A 17720-nucleotide genomic window follows, 5' to 3' on the forward strand; every position below is an offset into this window, starting at 1 on the left:
TGAACTGCCATGATACAGTGATACTATGGGAACCTCCACTTCGATACTCCGACTGACTGACACTGGCGACACCGTCGCCATTGCAGTAAAAGCCTAGCCGCGGCGTCACAACAGTAGTTGGAGGGGGGGACGGCGAACCTCAACTGACTGGGCAGCATACAATTATCGTACAAGAGTCGTTTGCAAGTACCAGCGGTGAACGCCGGCGCGAACCTCTTGATCCACTGAATGGTCCGGACGGCCAGCTACCACCACAACCACCGTTCAAGCCATATTTGACCGCAAAAACAAGCCCTTTTTGCGTGCTGTCACTTACATGACAAGAGCAGCCTGATCCCCAGGCAGTCACAGAAAAAGAAAAAAAAAACCAAGAGCAGAACCTCACCTGCTCCTATACCCCAAGGGCAGTACTGTGAAGTGACAAACCAATACTCATAGCAAATAAATCACTGCGCCTAAACAAATATCTGCCGCAGAACGTCCTACCTAGGTCGTTTGTCGACAGACAGGTAGCAACGGGGCAACCCGGAAAAATTCAATTCCATCGCACCAGGCCTGCATGTCTCCTCTAACGCATTTTTCTCTACCGAAAGAGAGTCTTCCTGCGCGACTAAGCACGATGAATGCCTGGGGCCAAAGAACAGGAATTCCCCAGCGATGGGAAAACGCGCAAGATGTAAACTCAAATCCTGGGCCCGAGCTGCGAGCACCTTTTCACGACGTGATTGCCGGAGGCAACGACAGTCACAACTGAACTGACGCCGGGACTGACCTCCCGGCAAAGCTCATCATTACCGGCTAACAACAGTGTAGCCCCCGGTGAGGTGAGACCAGTATGGCCCAAACAAAGCCCTAGGATGGAAGCGAACTTCCAGAGACAGCACGCCTATTCACGAAGTGACAAGTAGACACATCGGTGAATCCTACTCGGAAAAGAAATACATTCCGAAGCTCCGTATCCAAAAGCGGAGTGATGTCGCATAACACTTCACAGTACAACAACAGTGTACCTTCGTTTCGTTAGAGCTTCACTCTTCACCTTCTTCCAGTCCACCTGCCATCGCAACAAAGTGTGGCGGAGCACTCAGAAACAATTGGGCTCTGCGTGCCCTGACGACCATACCTGTACAAGTCCAAACGTAACGCGGGGACTGAACTCTGGCATGGACGTCGAAGAGTAGAGTGTCATTGCATCTGCCGGTTTCACAAACCGTTTCCAAGTCCATACCTGCTTGTGGCGATAGTCTCGTGTTGTAACTAAGAACCCTGTTGGCAGAGAATTACTTGACAGGGGTCACCTACAAGCGTGTTTTGGCCGCCATGATTAGCTGTTCTCATTTGGTTTCCGACCGACGAGCAAAGAAGAACGGCCTGCCGGTCAGGAGTAACTGACGATGCCTGTACCAAGCACCGGACGTAATAGTACGGGTTCGAAGCATTTCTCCTCGATCTGTGAAGATTAGCCAGTAGGGGCTTCAGCCTGGTCTTCTGTTTCTCCGCGATGTAGTATCAGCAACAATTGCAATGGCGGCCTGGGCGGCCTGCGAAGGTGGAGGGGCAGCTTGGGCTTGCTGTACATCATGTGAGGAGCGGCGAAACAGGCCTCGACCGCGCGAAGAACGTGGGGCTTGCACGGGAGGTGGTCCAGCCCCATTCTGCATAACCTCCTGTCGCATCGCTTGTAACAAAAAACGAGCCCTATGAGATCTCGCTTGTTGTTCTCTCCGTAGCTCCTCTTGCCGACTCTCCAGGTTGGATGCAGCGAAGCCCTCGCGAATGGCAGCATAGTTATCAAAATCGTGACGCCTCTGAACTAAAACTTCTCGTCTTTCATTTTCTCGTGATAAACGGTCCCTCAGACTAGCGCGCAGCTCGATCTGTTCTATTCTCCGATCATGACTAGCCCCGCTTCGCGCCAAGAAAGGTGCGCTGGCGTAAGGCGTCGCTTGCTGCCCACCGTACAAACGCAGTTGTAGCTCATGCCTCATCAAATTGTTTCCGGCTTCGGCTGCTCGGAGATCTCGCAGTATTTTCTCCCTCGCGGTACATCTTGGACACATATCAGAACCGGAGCCACCAGAAAACCCTTCGCCTGGCATAGGAGCGAAAAAGTGTACAAGAGCACCCCCAGAGGGAGCTCCACGGACCGAGGGTCCCGGTACCGCCGGACTGGCTGCATCGAACTCCTGAGCCCCCCCGCCGTGTCGTCCCCAGGTGCGAAGTCGCCCCAAAGAACGCGCAAGACGAGAGACTGAAGTCTTCGGTCGCGCTCCGGAAAGGCGCCGCGCCGTCGGCCCGTCGCGATCTACGTGCTCCTGCAACATCGATTGCCCCGTCGCAATGCCATCAAGAAACTCTTCTTGGTAAGGCGGCTGTGGAAGCCTTACACCGGGACGGGCCCCACGGGAGGATACTGCCCGGGCTGCCGCGTGAACCCTGAGACCTCCCCGGTCACGAACACTTGGAATGTCGCCCCACAAGAGCGCGACAACTAAGAAACTGTGCAGGTACATCATACTTGAGACCCGGTTTCCAACGTAAATGAATAGAGTGCACATCCGTGTCAGAACGGCCGCCCATCTAACGTGTAAGATCTCTGAGGCTCACGTTCTCCGTAACGGCGCGCCTGGCGGAGAGGCGCGCCAAAAAAGACAAGAGAGTTTCACTTGAAGAGGTAATTGGGGGGACAAGAATGAGGAGAGAACTCGTGTTACGGCAGGGATGACGGAACGGGGAGACGCATTGCTACAGGCCGAAAGCCGTCGCTCTACTCGAGCTCACGTGGCAGCATGGTAAGAGAGAAGAGGAGAAAGTCCTACGATCCAGCTACTTAGCGAATACGACGTGTATTCCTTTTCTCTGCGCGACACGAATTTGCTGTCTTGCTTTGAGTCCAGCCGGGACAAAAGACGCAAAAGTCTGCTCGTCGTCACGTACGTCGTGAGCCGCGGCTTCAGCTCTTCAGCTGTTTTCTGGACTGAGACATTGAATATCCTCCTCCCTCATTCCTGGCCAGAAAGACCCGAGAAAAAGAAATAATGCGGGACAGGAACGGAACTGTGAAGAAAGGGAAGTCCGCCACCGTTGTTGGTCGACTGCTTTCCAGTTGCATGTGTCTCTGCCGTCACTGAGCCCTCCGCGCCCGGCTGCACGCGCAAGACAGAACTGAGCTAGCCGCGAGAACCTGCACAGAGAGATGACACGCAGAAAAGGAAAAAACTCAGCGAAGTTGCTTTTCCTCACCGTCAGAAGGCCTTCCGTATGTGTTCCCCGCGACGGATCTGCTTCACGGATCAAGACGCTGGCGCAAAGAAAAGAGAAAATGCAAGGAAGAATGGCGGCTATCGCGGGACTGACGCACCTGCTGGTCAGGAAGCTTCTCTTCTTGCTGACAGGAATACTTACCGGACCACCCCAGGTCTACACACGCTTAATAGCATGAGTCCGTAAATCGCGTCGGCTCATGGCTTCGCTGCTTTGGATAATCTTCCCTTTTTTCCCGCGCCATGGGGGTGTAGAAGTCTGGAGAACCGGAGGACAGAACGTAACCCTTACTGCTGGACCACCAGTTCTTGGTCCTGCAAAGCGGTAGTACGCGTGTGCTTTTGAAGAGGGTACTGACGTTGTTTCAATTGGAAATGATCGACTTTCACCGGGCAGGTCGCTGTGCTGCCCGCTCTACAAGGGGAGGCACTGGGCACCAGGGTTCGACAGTGGCCCGAGTCGCGACAGCCGCGTGTTCTTTGTAGCGTCACGCTACAGATCCACTACTATGACGTAACATAAACACAGGTCGGTCGAGTGGCCGGAGTCGTTCGGAGCCCTGCGCCCTGTTGCTAGTACCTCAGCTCGTCTACAAGACTGAACGCGGAGTTCAGCTCCGACCAGAAGGGTTAACGCAGCTGGACCATCGTTTAGAGCTTGCCGGCCTGTATGCTCAGCGGGTCGAGATAGGGAGCGGAACATGAGACGCGGTCCGACGGTCGCGGTTACTCCTAGTTTTCTTTTCTCTAACCCTCCTGCGCCAGGGAAGTTTCCAGGACCCTGAGCAGGCGGTACAGGCGAGCAACTGGAGTACTGTCACGTCGGATACCTGTTCCTGCCGCGCTTATAAGTTGTTCAGAGAGTTCGCCGTTGCGTCCGATCTCGTCGGAGGAGCCCGTGCCCATCCCTGCAGGTGTTTAGTATTGAGTCCTACAGAAACGTGTTGCTCGTTCTCATCGCGTGTTCGTAGACTCCTTTGCTGTCTGGTAGGAGAGAGATGATGGGCTACAGCTCAGCTCTCTCGTGTAAGAGTTGAGCAACTTCTGGCAGTTTTTCCATAGAAACGGCATTCTTTCGCTTCGCCCGCGGAGCAACCGGTGTACATTCTCCGCCCGAATAGCAGGTCCAGCGTCTTCCCGGTTCCGTAACAGAGACTATTGTACCCTGGCCGTTGCAACGGCACCAGGTGTCCTGGAGCAGGTAAGCGCCACACGGCGCCCGTGTGTATGCGCAGTACTCCTAGCTGTTTATCACAGCGTTGCTGTAGCAGCTCACTAGCTGACTATTAGCAGAGTGAGTGCACTAACTTCTGAGGCCACATCAGTCGTGAAGTCGGCCCACGGCTCTGCAACCGAAAGGGTCCCATTAGCAGGGCCTCTGGTTGCATGGTAATACTGCCCCCGCACTAGAGTGAAGGAGAGCGGGAAACGTTGCACTCACCACTTTGGTACCTCTAATCTTTCGCGAGACTACTGTGTAATCGCCTTGATTTGAATATGATTGCCAAGCACGGGAAAAGAAAAGGAGAAGGAGTCTCTCTTTTTCCTCGTATTTCTGTCTATCTACAGTCAGTTCAGTCCATTCTTGCATGCCTTATTTCTTGAGTCCGTTGTTTGGAATGCTTGTACCATCTGCCACTAACAGCTCAGTCCGCTGACCAAGCTGCGACCCTCCAGTTAGGTTGGGAGTCCAGTGCATCCGTTCTCAGACTGGATAGCTGGAGCTTCTCAACAACTGCTTTTCCAGATGAACATCGTTCCGAAGGGCGAGTGCACTCAAACATTCATGGAGTTCGAGTAGCTAGTTTTCCACTGCAGAACCATAAAGGACAGTTCGTGGTCCGCCTTCTGCCGTTTGGGAGAACGCTCCAATCATGGCGGAGTTAGAAAGATGAAACAAACGTGTACTTCACCTCCGTATATTCCTTGTGCACTTCTACGTTCCCTCCAGTATAATCTGTAGCGAAGGTATCGAGGGGCCGGCTGCTCCGAAGTACGGGGGCAGTTCGGAAGTGCATTTATGATGCTACATTGCTACACTACGCTGGACAAACGTCTGTATCCTGCTTGGAATTTTGAAAATAACCAACTGCGTCCAACTTCAGGGAAAAAACCGGTGTCTGCACTCCGCATGTTGGCGGAAACTACTACAGCACCTGGTGACCCGGCCTGGACTTGAAAGCCTGCCATCCGCCACGCAGGACAGGCAAACCAGGCTGAGGACGAGTGTATAATCTGACAGTCAAACGCTCTCGTCGTGATCTTCGCAGCCATCTCTGAAAGGGACATACGCAGAACGTCCGTCATCTGTAAGCCGCTTTCGGGTTATAGAGTACAAGCAGCCGGTGCCGACAGCTGTAACTTCTGATAAGCCACGAGAGGGATTGCCACTGTCAGCTGTCTTTTTCGAACTCGCCGTCCACAGCGAAGGAGGAAACCAAAAAGCAGACCGCAACAGTAGCGAAAAGGCTACTTTCGTGTGGGATCATCGGAACTTCACGTGACTCCGCCAGAAAAGCTTCCAACGCCCCGACCCTCCGCCGGGCGCACACAGCGGTTTCACGGTCGCATTCATACTTCTGCATGTCTGGGTTCCCTTGAGAATGCGCTGGCGCTACAAGGTGCCCTGTTTTTCCGGGTTCATTCTTCTGTTCTTTCTTCCTAAAATTGACAGTCTAGCGGACATTGTTGCTTCTCCCATAAGACTCACGCTGCACCGAGCTGAATACTGGCTCGACCAACGAAAGGTACTGTCGAGTTTTCACGTAAGAATGTCTATGTAGTCATGCACGAGGGCTCATACAAACAAATGTATACACCTCCACGGAAACAACATAATCATACGCCGGTGTGGACCATAGCGCGAACTGCACAAGTGTCCGGTACAGGGGTGCGCTCAGAGCAAGCGTAGCAGAATGTAACTATGCAAACAGATATCGCTTTCCAAATGAGCCAAGCTCTCCCCTTGGCAACCTTACTCGAAGTCGTAATCGACTTCTGTGTCGTGATGATGCGCTCCTCCTTCAAAAGACTTGCCTCCTTCTCGACTACCGGCTGCCCCAAGCATCGGCTTCCCCCCGGAATTGTGACTTTGCTGATTGCCAGGATCATCCGGTGTCGCAGCATAGCTACCTGGAGTACCTTCTTCGTCAACAAGCCGTTGAGTCCCTTCAGCATTTCCTGCGCTATCAAAGTCACCGTTCGCGCACCGTTCTCCTTCCATCCCCTCTTCCTGAACGGCTTCTCCCATGTGGTTAGCGCCGTCCGAGGAAGGGCCAAGGAAAGCCTCTGATGGTGGCACATCGGATAGCGGAGGATCCATCCACTCCAGCGTGAAGGGCTGATTGGCTTGATTACGTATTACCTGCAAAGAAATCAACAGATACAGACCAACGTTTTGTCCTAGAGAACTGCTGACTCTACTTCGGATCTACCCTTCAACGAGACACGGCCCACGTCGCAGGGGGTGCGCAGCTAACGGGATAATGACCTTGCGACCTATATAAAGATGAGATGAGCCGACAGCTCGCCTCGTGACTCTCCCTGGAGCATATCCCCGTCAGCGTATCGAATGTATCTTGTAGCGCGTCTCCCTAAGGGTTGTGCTGTGAAGGCGAAGCCTGACCAGTCCCTTCGCTCGTCCTCATACAGAGGACAATGCAAGAAGAGACACCACAGTCCCGACTGTACCTGTTCAGCCGTTTGACGCGTGAGATACTTGAGGCAGCCAAAACCGCGACCCTCCTCATCAACTTCGAGGGATACAAGCTCAATCGCGTCAGTTAAGAGTGCATCAGGCTGTGAGAAAACCCACTCCGCGAAGGCATCCCGGTCTGAACAGCAACGAGGGGATCGCGACATCACACGGGTTAGTTTTATACTGAATTTAGACAAGATTTAGACAAGAGCGTTTGTCATTTCTAGAGAATGAACGAACAGTACAACTGCAGGTATAGTGGCCTCGACGTCCCTCTAGTGGATTGTAGATTGTGTGAGCAGGTTGTGTAGTAAGCTTTGTAGATAGAAAAGCATGGTATATCAATTTCCTACTACTTTGAAGTCCGGGGCTTTTGACAGAACTTGCAACATATACCGATTAGTGTTCCGATTACATATACAGACAAAGTCTGTGATATTACACCAACACAAGACTCCAGAGAGGTGTGAGGTTAACTGATACTGAGAAACACTGACACGCCCCGGCCTCTTAGGAACTGGATATAGGTGTTGTCTCAGGTGTTCACACATAATAAACGCGTGATACGGGGAACGGGGGAGAAGTTTTCGAGTGGTGTTTTCCTTGTATCTGTCACTCTGTATACAGACAATTCGCATGTATTCAATGCGACCCACAACCGAGTTTGTTTTTTTTTTAAAACCGAGTTTATGAGATTAAAGGCTCCAAAGGAGCTAAGGAAGTTTGGTCGGTTCTTCATGCAACAGCCAATGCGACCCACAAGTAAACCTACAATCGCAAAACGCGTTCCTGAGTGACATACACTTGAGTGGAGATACGTATACATATGCCCGGGTGCGGACACATTTGCCCCTTCTCCGCCATTGAACATTTTCGTCGGAATATGCACATGCCCTGTGCAACAGAACCGCTCTCTCTGTATGTCTACGCATACTCACTCTGTTGTACCTCAAGAGGCATTCAAAGAATAAGGAGTCTATCACCTATTGTCTCTCGTACAAGCGCCCCTTATGAAAAGAAAGTACCATGTCCGGTATATGGATGTGAGTCCTGATACTGGCCGCATTCTCTTACCTCGTATACCCTCTACAGGTGCTCCGGTGCATTTAACGTATGTTGTCCGGAAGTCTAGTTTATAGGGATTCTGAGCTGCTGCTTGACGAAGTACGACATTCGGGTTCAACCCCCTGGCAACCGCCTCTGCCTGAAGCTTCTTCAGTCGCTCCTCTAGACGTGCTTCCTCCTCATCTATAGGAAGATACGCGACACAACTTCAGCGTCACTTACACGAGCGTCGCGACTCAACTCCAAAGACCGACACAACGGTTTGGACCATGATTCCCTGGCTTTGCCTACATAAGAATATCTTTGAGTGATAATTCCAAGGTTAAACCGTGTCTCCTGAACAGACCCTAATCAACGTGCACAAGAAGAACGAACAGCTGCTCGCTGGCTAGACCAACCCTAGAAAACATCATCCTCTTTCTATCAGCTGCCCCTTGAGCGTCGCCGAGCACTGCAGGGAATCTGCTTAACTCTGCGGATCGACTATTCGTAATCTCTCTCGAATACCAGACAGATATAAGTCTGGGCTTAGAAGACGCAAGCGCGGGGAGTCGTGTAAGAAATAATACCTTTGGATTTTGAACCCTCGGACGAAAGAAGAGAAATTTTCTCTTTGATGGTTTGAATCATATTGCGAATGGCCTCCTTCTCACTGTCTGGCGTTTTCGGGTCCGTCAGCTGTGCTATAGCTTGCTGAAGACATACAAGACAAAAGACAGTATCACTCTGGTGAGGCTCCAACAGCTACATGCTTGAAAACAGACGAGACTCACATGCACGTTGATCAGGCCAAATGTGTGGCCCGACTACAACGAGTTAGGACCGACAGGTGTGCAATTCACAGCCGCGGTGAATGCAGGAAGACTCCCATTGGCTGTTATTACGAGGGTACCCGGGAAAAATACTCTGAGTACACTAGGACGTCCTAAATACAGAGTGTTTCTTCCTTTCACATACCGTAGCGTTACTGACCCGATCCCTGCCTCCCCCCCCACGCTTTCACCGAACCACTTACGCGGCTACGCGTGCATAAAAACGCCCAGGTTCCCAACCCGAGAAAGGCGCATGTCTGTTTTTTGTATCTGCTCTCACAGCCGTCTAGGCCGTCATTCTCACATGGAAACTACGTCCTCAAAGCTACGGAACCCAACACACACCTTGATAGCCCTGTATTAATATACATACGTGTATGCAGAAACATCTTTGTGCATTGTCAAAGAAGCTCTGTGGTAAGAGCACTTCTCTCTCACCTTAAGACTCGCCGTCAGCTTTACAAGAAGCTCCTGTTTCTTCTGCTCACATCGCTCTTTCTGTTTTTGCAGCTCCTCCATCCTTTTCTGTAATCACCAATCGGGACACACGTCTCCACCCAGCCTTTGGTGTACACGGAGCGAGAACACACAGTCTTTCCTATATCACACACACTCCCTTTCGCCCCGTACCGCTCACCCAACGAGAGCCATCAGAAAAGTGCATATCACGTATGTTTGAAATAAGCGTCCTTAACACCGGCCTATCGAAGAAGCTACCGGGTGCAGACCAGCAGGCTCAGACGGATCCAAAGTCCGCTGTGGTGCAGATCGTTACTTGAGCAGGGACTACAGAGCCAACGAGCACACACGACAAAAAGAACACGTCAAACGACGAACATCCGTGATCGTATGTAGACTGCTCAGGCATAAGCACGGTGGATACATGCCGCTGTTATACTGTTCAGGTGGACAGCACTTTACAGCAGACCTGTGCATATCTTCCCAACGCCCTCACATTCACGGAAACTCCAACTCAGACGGCTTTTTTCCGCTCCACCTGACTGTCAGACCTGTATGTCTATGCGCATGTAGAACCCCGCTGTACATACACATGACGCATGGAAGAGCATTCCACTATCTCTCCAGAAGTATAGAGGCGCGGCATTGTGTCCCAGTGAGGAGAAAAAACTTGCTCAACCGAACAGTCCCTTCTTACTTTTTTCTCTAAGTATGACGCGGATTCGAACTTGTGTGCACCCAGCTGGACATCAAACACTGGAGGCGGCCACCGGGGACGCAAATCTCCCCCGGGCATGGATGTGACAGCTGCAGACGAAGATAATGAGGCCGCAGAACTAGCAGAGGGGAAAGATCCGCGAGGTTTTGAGATGATTTCTACCTGTAAGACAGGAGAGAAAGAAGGGACACTGACACCAAGTTTTCTACATGCGCCTACTCATGGTATCCGATACTGCGTGGGCAGAGGTACGCCCCTATACCTGACGGAGAACTCTAACTAACTACACTGGGGGGCCACAACCTAGTCATTCTCCGACCCCAGACTTGAGAGTCGGACTTACAACAAGGTCCGGGGACTCAAAGGCTCTCGAAGCCGCGCTGCCGGCCTCTTCAGCTGCCAGGCGATCGAGGAACGTCACCCGCGCCGTCTGATCAGGCCCCGTGCTCAGTTCCACAGATTCAACTTGGCCATACTGAAACGAAAGAACAGAAAGACAACACCAAAAAGAAAGTATTATCTTGGTCTCGTTGGCTACGAGACCAAAAGTCATCCACATTAGCTTGTGTCTGCTTCCTGTCGTTTCCCCCAAAGAGAACAATGCTTCCAGAAGAAGAAACTTTTCCTTACAGCAGAATGCCGACAGTTCCTTACTTATAAGAATGCCGAAGTAACGGTAGTGCTACCAATTGCGCTGTATCCTGTGTGACATTCTGCTTTCCTTTCTTAGCCGTTCAGACAAGAGACTTTACCCCGCAAAAGCCCCGCACACAGGAGCGTATAAGATTCTCCACACTCGGTGGGACGAAGCATCGAGAAGCGCGCCGAACCACGATAAACCCACTACCTTCCCCCTGGCTCTTGAACCACAAAGAAACAGAATTTCCATTGCCACGGATGCCACACAACAAAGTCTATCTCTATCCGAACACGAAACGATGCACCGCAGTTTCAGTACGTGAACTAAGCTACTGTGGCAAGATTCTTACCATAGAGCAGAAAGAGAGAATATTATCATATGTTAATAAGGCTCCAGGCACACCAGACATCCTAAGGACAACAGGTAAGGTCCCCTCCCCCGCTCCCGATCCGCCTCCACCGTCCTGCTGAGAAAACGGCAGCCCCCCAGCGGACGGTCCATTGCCTGCTCTCGGGTTAGAGAACTCAAGGAATGACTCCCCGTTTCCGCCCCGTCCGCCAGGGGAAGGCGCAGCTGCATCCACAGGGCCACCGCCCGGAACAAACGAAGAAGCTGCTGGTTCTCTCTGAGGCGGCCATGGCGGACGACTACGGGGTCCAAGTCCCCCACGGTGCTCATTGAAGTATGTTGGTTTTGAGGCTGGAGGAGGGGGAATTCCTCCTGCACGTGTCGGATGAGGTGGACGTACACCAGAGGAGTTCGGGGGGAAAGGCACTTGTCCAGACGGATACAAATGATGAGGACGAAGGCCGGGATTGACAGGGGGACGCGGGGGTGTCTCGCTATCGCTTTGAGGGGGTGGAGGGGCACGGGGGGGGAACGGCATGCGAGGATGACAGTAACCCGGATGGCCCGAAGGCGGTCCTCCTCCAGAAGGAGCCGGAGGGGGTCGAAGAAAAGGACGGAACGGACCAGGCGCACCTGACGGCGGGTGAGAAGAAAACGGATGATGGGGAGGAGGTCGCAGTGAATTGGACGGCACGGGCATACCACTGTTCGATGAGAGAAATGCTCCTCCTGGTGTACCTCCAGGCGAAGGAAACGGTCGGAGAGAACCTGGGCGAGCGACAGACAAGCCATAGGCCGAAGAACAAACATGAATCACCGAAACGTTAGATAGAAGGTGGGTACAAAAGTGGCCGCAACTCAAGGGAGAAACGGCATGTCTACAACACCAGAAATGAAGGAGGCCTACGCTAGCTTAGCTACCTACAGGTGGGCAAAAAAGAGAAACACTCCGGCTGCAGCGGGGGTGGGACCGCTTGCCAGCGCCCGCCTGACGAAAAAAGCACGTATTCGGAGGTCTAAAAAAAACGGTTTGGAAACAAGCCAAGAGTGGAAATGGACGAAGAACGATACGATACAGAAGACACACAGGAAGAGGGCGGGTGGACAAAACGACAACCAAGTGTCGAAGCTGGTTGCACCGAGAAATGGCCTCCCGGTTGAACAAGTTCGAGACAGTAGTGAGAAGTACGTGAGAAGAGAGACAAGGAGAAGACTGCTTCGCGTGACATTGTCAAGATCGCAAAAAAAGTGTAACGCATGGGTCTGATAACCTAGGCACCCGGTGTCACGCCTAACATCGGTCATGAGCCACTTCAATCCATAGCGCGTATCTGCACGATGTATCTAAGCCTATATTAATCCGGACTCTTTTCCTGAGATGGAATTATGTCGACTGCCCCTCATCTGCATGCCGGTGCGGTTTTTTTAGAAAATAGGGTTTTACGATTTACCAGGAGGTTCGAAGAATCCTGGATTTTCCTGCCGTAACGGAGACAGTTGATGCTGCATGTGCTGCTGCTGCGGCCGAGGGTGAGGATGGCCCGGAACAATATCGAGTCTCCCTCCCTGAGCCTGTCCGATTCCTCGGATTCCAACAAGACCGCCCATCACGCCTTGTTGTTGCATTTCACTCGCTTTCACTGTGTACACCTGGTTAGGTGAAAGAACAAGAAACTCTGCTTCATCCTCCACTCCTTGTATCGGCTCCGGAGCTCCAGGCTCCGTGTCTCTCTCGGGTGACGGGCTTGCTGTCCGGAAGTGAGACCCAGGAGGGGGGCCTCCTGAGGCTGCCCGCGGACGGAGTATCAAGTGAGAGGGACCAGAAGACGGTGTGGAAGAGGGTGGAGGTGACCGGTGCTCGCTCGCCGGGCATGAAGACGGAGACAGTGCGACCGTAGTCGAACCGGAAGTAAACACGAGATTCATGGAAGGTGCGGAAGGAGCAGCTGTACATGGAGGGCTACGAGCTGAAAGAAAAGAGACACTCCACCAATAAGAGGAATATTAGCCTAGAAGTCTTTCCGTGTTTGTGAGAAGTGTAGACAGAAAGACATACCAGACACTCATGGTACGGGTACATGCTTGAGTAGGTTACCGTACTGCCGTGTTCCAGACGCCCCTACAAATAGGAGGAAGTCTGTGAGAGCCCTCATACTTTGTGCCCAGTCTACTGTACCTACACAGGCTCTTCGTGAAAAACACGCTTGGCAGTCCGCTGACTCCAGTCCGCCTGACATAGAAACTCCCGCCCACTTAGCCTCTGCTTCCCCCCCACGCGCGGCTTCCGTTTCGTCCCCATAGCCGTCTCCCCTTGTTCCATGTGAGATAGCACGAAGTCCTTCGCCAAATACAGATCTAACAACCTTCTATGTTGTACGAGACATTCGGACACTTCACTTCCAAGTGAACCGTCTGCCCTGGCTCTGGCGTAACGCAGATACCTCACCGCGTGCACGATGAAGACTCTCCGGTGTCCGCCTAATGAAGAGCGTGGCAACAACGCAGAAGCGGCATTAGTTTGTGGTCGGAAAAAGCCCCTCCGTACCTTTTCTCCTACTATTTCGCTCGTCTTCAGAGCATCCACCCGTCACACTCAGGAATACTCACGACTTAATTCCTGTATTCGGCTCCTGCCTTTCTGCCGTGACGAGGGACAGGTATAAAGTGCCTCCGATGAAAAAACAAACTAGAAAGTTTCGAACACGCGCACGCGGGAGTCTTGTGTGTTTTGTCTTTTTCTCACCTGTAGATCCCCCCCTCGTCTGCGGATCTCCGGGGCCTCCGCCCTGACATGTGTCGTTTTCCTCATGGTGTCTTGATGGTTCAGAACTGTCTACGGAGTAAGGATCTCTTAGGCGAGGGTTCCCTTGTTCTTCTCTCGTCGAGAGTTCATCCTCTTCCAGTTTCTCGCATCGCCTTCCAGCTCTTCCCCTGTCTCCCTCTCCCTCTCCTCCAATATCAGATTCTTTCCGAGAATCCTCATGTCTTCGTGACGACGCATGAGGGGAGGATCCTTCTGTTCGATACCATTTCGACCTATCTCTTCTTTCCGCTCCTCGGCTTCGTTCTTCATCTCCTCGTCTCCGACCACTTGATGCTCTGCCTCCCTCAGGACTTCTGCTCCTGCTTCTATGCGAGTAAGACACTCCATCTCGTCGGTGTCTTCTATAAGTATGTTCTTCTCTTCCTCTGCTTCGAGAAGAATGACTAACCGCCCCTGCCCTCCTTCGATGGTGATCAGTTGAATAGCCGTCCCGACTACTGCAAGAGTCGACAACATCCCGACTGTCTTCTCTTCGTCCTTTTCCTCCTACTCGGGTTGACCACCGTTTGTCACCATAGCCGGAAAGTCCTTCCCCACTCATGCTGCGAGTTCTATGCATTCGCCTTCCTACATCATCCGAATACTTGCTGAACCTACTTCGTCCATCTTCTCTCCTGAGACCCCTCTCTCGCCTGGAAGGAGAGTCCCGGCTACGTGATAACGACGAATGCTCGCGTGCGCGTCCGTCGCGTGTATCTTCTCTCCCACGTGTTAGAGAAGAAGCACGATGATAAGACGATCCAAAAGAAAACGAACAATTCTCTGCCATATCGATGTTGTCTCTAGGACCACTTTGAGAGGTGGCCACTAAACACGTACTGATAGCCGCAGGCTCGACAGGTTCCGAGGAATCTCCTGTCGTATCTCCAGTCCGTTCTAGTCTGTTCTTATCCTCGCTCGATACAACACAAGGCTTCTCTTCTTCATCTGTCACAGAACTTCTTCGTGACAGAGCCGGTGTGGAGATGACTGAAGGACAGCGCTCGACATGAGTGATTGGGGGACCCACAGGGTAAGAACAATTGGACGTGAGAACGCTCGACTGCCACGAGTTGCTTGCTCCTGTTGATGTTGTCGGAATGAACGAAGAAGACTGGTGAGAAACGACACAGGGCATCAGATGGGATCCAGATATGCGCGGGCACGTTGATGGAACGCTGAGTGCGCATCCACTCGGACCAAAAGACGGCGGCGGGCCTCCGATCGACGCGATCGCTGGAGATGCTTGCTGCATCGACTTGAAGCTGTCCATGTTCCTCCCGTCAGAGGAAGGGAACAATATGGCAGCGAAAAGCACAGAAGAAGCGATGCAGAGTTCACATAAAAAAAAATAAGGACGGTAACACTTTCCTGCACGGCGCACAGCTCACGATGCGCGGGCAAGCTGCCAGTATAAACACAGTGGCGCTGCAGCGCGATGAACTGGCAAGTGCGCGGGGGTAGATCGCCCCCGAGAAAACGAGGTACGCGGACAAAGACTGAGACGACGATATGACAAACTACAGAACACAGAGACCTCGGCACTGATATACTGGGTTCAGGTGAACCTAGCCGAGAGGAGCTCAGGCTCTTCCTCCGAGCCTACAGAAAAAACACCAGATACAGGTCAGAGAGATAGAGGACGGAGCAGCCCGAATCATACGGACCCATTACTGCCTCACCCCGGAGGAGAGACCCGCTGTCAAACGTACAGAGTGCACAATGATCTCGTATGTGGTATCACTCCGTACCGTCACGGATAAGACATGAGAAGAGGAAGAGCAAGAAACTACAATGATTAGAGAAGCACACCTGGAATTACGCAAAACTCCCGGCCTATGAGAGAAGCATACTTCGTTCTACTCGGAGCTCCAAAACTACTTCCAGCCTAGCGCGGTGTCGTGTAGCGGATACGGCGGCACCCCCGCACACCCGGGAGTACTGTTCGACAAAAACAACTGGCGGATTTCCCCGTCTTCCTTGGCGAACGGTGTTTGCTTGGGAGAACGAGAGAGACGATGAAAAAGACTGGACAACAAAACAACCCCCGGAACAGCTATTTGATGCAGAGATATCCGGGCTTGACGATGAAAAGCGTGAAAACGGCTTTCGATCCTGTCTGCCTTTGCCAAAGGCCGTCATGAAAAGAGAGCAGAGAAGCCCACTTCGGTACAAAAAAAGGTCAGCTGAAATGCCTCTGAGCGTAGGGACTACAGTGGGGTGTGCGTTTACGCCTGCTTCTCTCGCAAATTTGTGGAGTTTCCTCGGCCGCTGCCGTCCTCACAATTAAGCCGATTCCCTCCCCGCGTTGCAGTAGCTTTCACCGGTCTGAACGCGCTTCCTAACTGATTCTTTCCTGACTGTAGTGCAAATACTTCGTTGCCGCGCCTCGAAAAACCTCCCAATGCTGTAGGAGACGTAGAATAGAAATAAATCAGCGTTGCATCTGCGAAGTTGCCGCAATGCTGCATGTTGGCGGACCCTGACAGAATGAACAGTAGGTAGATCCGAGTGAACTGTTGTCGCGTACACGAAGAATCGTTCAACAGCCCCTCAGTGTTTACTGTTGCAGCGCATCTCGCGTAACAGTTAGTTAAAGAGTTGAGCAAGTCGCGGACCACACGAGGATTCCGCACTTGATTGGTGGTGATCTGAGGAAACTGCTCGGTACAGATGGAGGTCGCGTCTGACGGGTTTTCCTTCTTGCGAAGTGCCCCCTAGTTTGGATGACGGTGTGGAAGGAGCGAACTTGCAACAAGAAAAGAGCCCTCCATGCCAACTCACATCAGCTGTAGCTAATGACGGTTCAGGCCGGCAACAGACTTCATGAGGATCCGCAAACTGGCTAGCTTACAGCACAGCAGTCCGGAAAACTCCGCACAGAACCCCTAAGGCTGGAATAATTAGAGCAATTTGAGCGTCGCCCCAGTCGGTTGTGCCCTCGTGTGCGAGCTGGGCTTGTGCCGGTGAAGAGGAGTCGGACCACCCGCCTCGCATACAGCAACTGTGTCATCAGTTCACAGCATGGAAGCTCGGCTGTTGCCCCGAACGTTCACAGGCCGTCCGGCTGAACGCCCCGCAGCCGCGCAAGGAGTGGACCTGATATCGCGTTTACGGTACATGTTTTCCAACTGTCCAGCCCCTGCTGCGACCGAAAGACGCTGGCACAACACAGTAGTAGCAGTAGGCCGGGCATTCCACAGTACAGTGCCCGGCGGCCCCATGGACGTTGCATCACGGTCAAAGCACAGCGCTGACTGCAACGCGTATGGGCTGGCGCGTAGTCGCCGCAGGCATTATACCACCACCCCGCCTTCAGCGGCGTCCTCTGTAGAGATGTACTTTACCAGTTTCCCAAGTGCCCGGCCCCGCTGCGAGCGCACGGGCCTCCACGACACTTGCCGCAGTAGGGTGGGCATTTGATAGCACAGCGCCCGGCAGGGGCGACATACCATGCTCGATGGCCAAAGCGCAATGCTTACTCCCACGCGTACACGTGGCCAACACATAGTCACCACACACGCATTACACTACCCCCACGCCTTCCAGGGTTCTCGCCACCGTTAACTTCTTTCAGAAGCTGTAGATCGTCACGTGTCAGCACATCCGGTAGGAAGCTACGGCTCTCCCGCGTCTGGCCGAGTTCCGGGTTGGCCCATTTCACTGGAAACCCCACTCTTTCGCCCCGTTACGCTCCTGGCGCAGCCGTGAGGCCAAAGTCGCTTCGACCGAGTATGGGTGCGTGCTCGGCTTGTCCATTAGGCTGCTCTGCCCCCCCCCGTCGGCTACTGTTTCGCAGCGTGGCTGCTGCCGAAGATTCCTTTTTTGGGGAGCACGCGCTGGTAGCGGAAGGACACAGGACACCCGCGCAAGAAGCATATATTTACAGTGCGGTACACACGGAGGAAAATGCAG

At 52.8% G+C, this 17720-nt stretch overlaps 3 protein-coding genes across 3 annotated transcripts; 1 reads left to right on the top strand and 2 right to left on the bottom strand.

Moving 5' to 3' along the window:
- Positions 1-149: 149 nt before the first annotated feature.
- On the bottom strand, positions 150-3058 carry CSUI_002922 (uncharacterized protein). Its single transcript, XM_068063120.1, has one exon. The coding sequence runs from the start codon at positions 2556-2558 to the stop codon at positions 1476-1478; it is 1083 nt and encodes a 360-aa protein (XP_067924891.1). The 5' UTR covers positions 2559-3058; the 3' UTR covers positions 150-1475.
- A 161-nt stretch (positions 3059-3219) lies between these two features.
- On the top strand, positions 3220-4415 carry CSUI_002923 (uncharacterized protein). The gene has a single exon (XM_068063121.1). It carries the CDS (start codon positions 3262-3264, stop codon positions 3448-3450), a length of 189 nt encoding a protein of 62 aa, XP_067924892.1. The 5' UTR covers positions 3220-3261; the 3' UTR covers positions 3451-4415.
- Positions 4416-5859: 1444 nt separating this feature from the next.
- Positions 5860-16307, bottom strand: CSUI_002924 (proline rich). Its single transcript, XM_068063122.1, has 10 exons — positions 13746-16307; positions 12454-12969; positions 11004-11770; positions 10358-10489; positions 9994-10176; positions 9276-9362; positions 8595-8718; positions 8035-8208; positions 6954-7096; positions 5860-6627 (listed from the first exon to the last, which is right to left on the bottom strand). Exons 1-10 carry the CDS (start codon positions 15076-15078, stop codon positions 6238-6240), a joined length of 3849 nt encoding a protein of 1282 aa, XP_067924893.1. The 5' UTR covers positions 15079-16307; the 3' UTR covers positions 5860-6237.
- Between the last annotated feature and the right edge of the window lie 1413 nt (positions 16308-17720).

Source organism: Cystoisospora suis, assembly GCF_002600585.1.
Source record: "Cystoisospora suis strain Wien I chromosome Unknown contig_1237, whole genome shotgun sequence".
Taxonomy (NCBI): Eukaryota; Apicomplexa; class Conoidasida; order Eucoccidiorida; family Sarcocystidae; genus Cystoisospora; species Cystoisospora suis.

Excerpts from the sequence above, each read along its gene's own strand:
- CSUI_002923 (XM_068063121.1), top strand. The coding sequence starts at position 3,262 with ATGTGTTCCCCGCGACGGATCTGCTTCACGGATCAAGACGCTGGCGCA.
- CSUI_002922 (XM_068063120.1), bottom strand. The coding sequence starts at position 2,558 with ATGTGCACTCTATTCATTTACGTTGGAAACCGGGTCTCAAGTATGATG.
- CSUI_002924 (XM_068063122.1), bottom strand. The coding sequence starts at position 15,078 with ATGGACAGCTTCAAGTCGATGCAGCAAGCATCTCCAGCGATCGCGTCG. Across the intron at positions 10,490-11,003 it reads TTCTCTCTTTCTGCTCTATG|TATGGCCAAGTTGAATCTGT; the intron begins GTAAGAATCTTG and ends CTTTCGTTTCAG. Across the intron at positions 9,363-9,993 it reads CGTCATACTTAGAGAAAAAA|AAAAGGATGGAGGAGCTGCA; the intron begins GTAAGAAGGGAC and ends TGGTGATTACAG.